The sequence below is a fragment of the Camelina sativa genome, chromosome 4 (assembly GCF_000633955.1).
Source record: "Camelina sativa cultivar DH55 chromosome 4, Cs, whole genome shotgun sequence".
NCBI classification, from domain to species: domain Eukaryota; kingdom Viridiplantae; phylum Streptophyta; class Magnoliopsida; order Brassicales; family Brassicaceae; genus Camelina; species Camelina sativa.
In genome coordinates this window covers 17,960,285-17,961,954 of record NC_025688.1, presented here as the reverse complement: position 1 = coordinate 17,961,954, position 1,670 = coordinate 17,960,285, and the positions used below count along the sequence as shown (strand labels likewise).

The 1,670-nt window shown below is 40.5% G+C and overlaps 1 protein-coding gene across 1 annotated transcript in view; it reads right to left on the bottom strand.

Annotated features, from left to right (window-relative positions):
• The window catches only part of LOC104784010 (phosphoinositide phosphatase SAC7-like), a 4,317-nt gene continuing 2,657 nt past the window's right edge, over positions 11–1,670 (bottom strand). The window contains exons 8-14 of the mRNA XM_019244164.1: positions 1,383–1,499; positions 1,192–1,300; positions 1,024–1,096; positions 843–936; positions 600–692; positions 449–515; positions 11–365 (exon numbers count right to left, since the gene is read on the bottom strand). Coding sequence (XP_019099709.1) covers positions 229–365; positions 449–515; positions 600–692; positions 843–936; positions 1,024–1,096; positions 1,192–1,300; positions 1,383–1,499 — 690 coding nt within the window. The 3' untranslated portion in view covers positions 11–228. The remainder of the gene's footprint in view (positions 366–448; positions 516–599; positions 693–842; positions 937–1,023; positions 1,097–1,191; positions 1,301–1,382; positions 1,500–1,670) is intronic.

Here is a 1,670-nt window from a genome sequence, read left to right as displayed (position 1 = left end):
CGATGAATCATAGAAAGAACGAATATGAAGAAGCATGTGTAACTGTATCGAGTAATTGATGGTTGTTGTGGGAGTGTTAAATCTTAAGGGCTATCCACCTGAGACAATTGCCTCTAGCTGGCGTCACAAGGTCCAACTTTAATACAATGAAATAACAAAAAGAGAAAACTTTTGGCTCCGACTTGAGCTCCATGTGATCACAATGGTCACCCCAGTGAAGAAAATAAATCAGGATCTGGGCTTGTGCAGACGAGGCCGGTTGCAGAAGATCCGACCATTGGCCCTCACTAGTGCAGTTATGCCCACACAAATCCCCGTCCACAGCAATGAGAAGAACAAGTGCTTATGCTTATAATCACTCCCAACTGCTCAGAAATTTACACAGTTTAAGATTAAGTTTGACAGAAAATCTAACTATTCAGCAAAAGAAAGATCATACAGTACTTACCTTGTTTCAGAGACATTGTTGCAAACCAGAAACTGATCAGAACCACGAACAATGCCACTGGGAAGTTCTGAGAAATGAAATTACTTCGTTATAAGACTAGAATTCTTTGTGTGCTAAGAAAGTGAAAAATAGTTCATTGATGAACGCTTACAGCTACAGCCTCAAGGCCTCCCTTTTGAGGCACAGGTGCCATGTCTCGGCTCACAGCAACTATATAGTGCCCTTGCAGGAGATCAATCGCATCCTGTTGCACACAGCCATATTAACTAGAGTCAGGACACATTCCAGTTACAGGGGTAAGTGATACAACAAGTAGTAGCACACAGTTCTAGGTATACAACTGAACATAATTAGATGATACAAGTTTCGTTGCTGAGAATGAAAAGCCACTGACCTGCTTAGTTCCATCAGCAAAGTTATTCAGGTAATAGCGTACAAGGGAGCTCCAACCATCTTTAACGACACCATGGGCAGTCCGATGTCCATACCTAGTATTGAGCCGGTTAGAGACACATTAGATGGCATGTAGAGTACATCTAAAAAACACTCCTAGATTAAACATATCGCAAAAGTACCTGACGAAATCTCCTTTAAGTGCAGGAGTACCAGAGTACTGAATGCTGATTTCATCACCATGATTAGCCCATACTGAAAGGCGAAAAGCACATAAGCAACACGTATAAATTCAAACTTTACATCTAAGTAGTGCAATATCAGATTTCCTACAAAGATAGGAGACTGACATATTTTATAGCGTTCATCAAAATTCAGATGTGAGCTTATGGTTTCTTCAGCACCAAAAACACCGATCCTTTTGAGTTGAAGTTCTAGCATCTTTCGACCTATCATGCTCTGCACTTGGCAGGAAGTATGCAGCATGGATGAGCAAATGCTAATGAGATCAGAGGAGCAGCAGCATAGTATTATGACTAACCTGGGTGACATTTGTACGGTCTAAGCAGTCTATGCAGTTTGATCGGACAACACCAAGCTGCTCCTTCATTTTATCACCCTTTTCATTCAACAGAAAGTACCTGTGTAATTCAGGTAACTCAAAATGACATTCCATTTTTTATTTATANCTTTCCTGCAGACAAGGACATATATGTCTCCTATCTATCTAATAGAAATAAGTCTAAACTGATGTTAAGGTGCCAACCATCGCACTTTCCTATTCTCATAACAAGTCCCAGCAAGTTCTGTCAATATCTAGGTTTTTTGC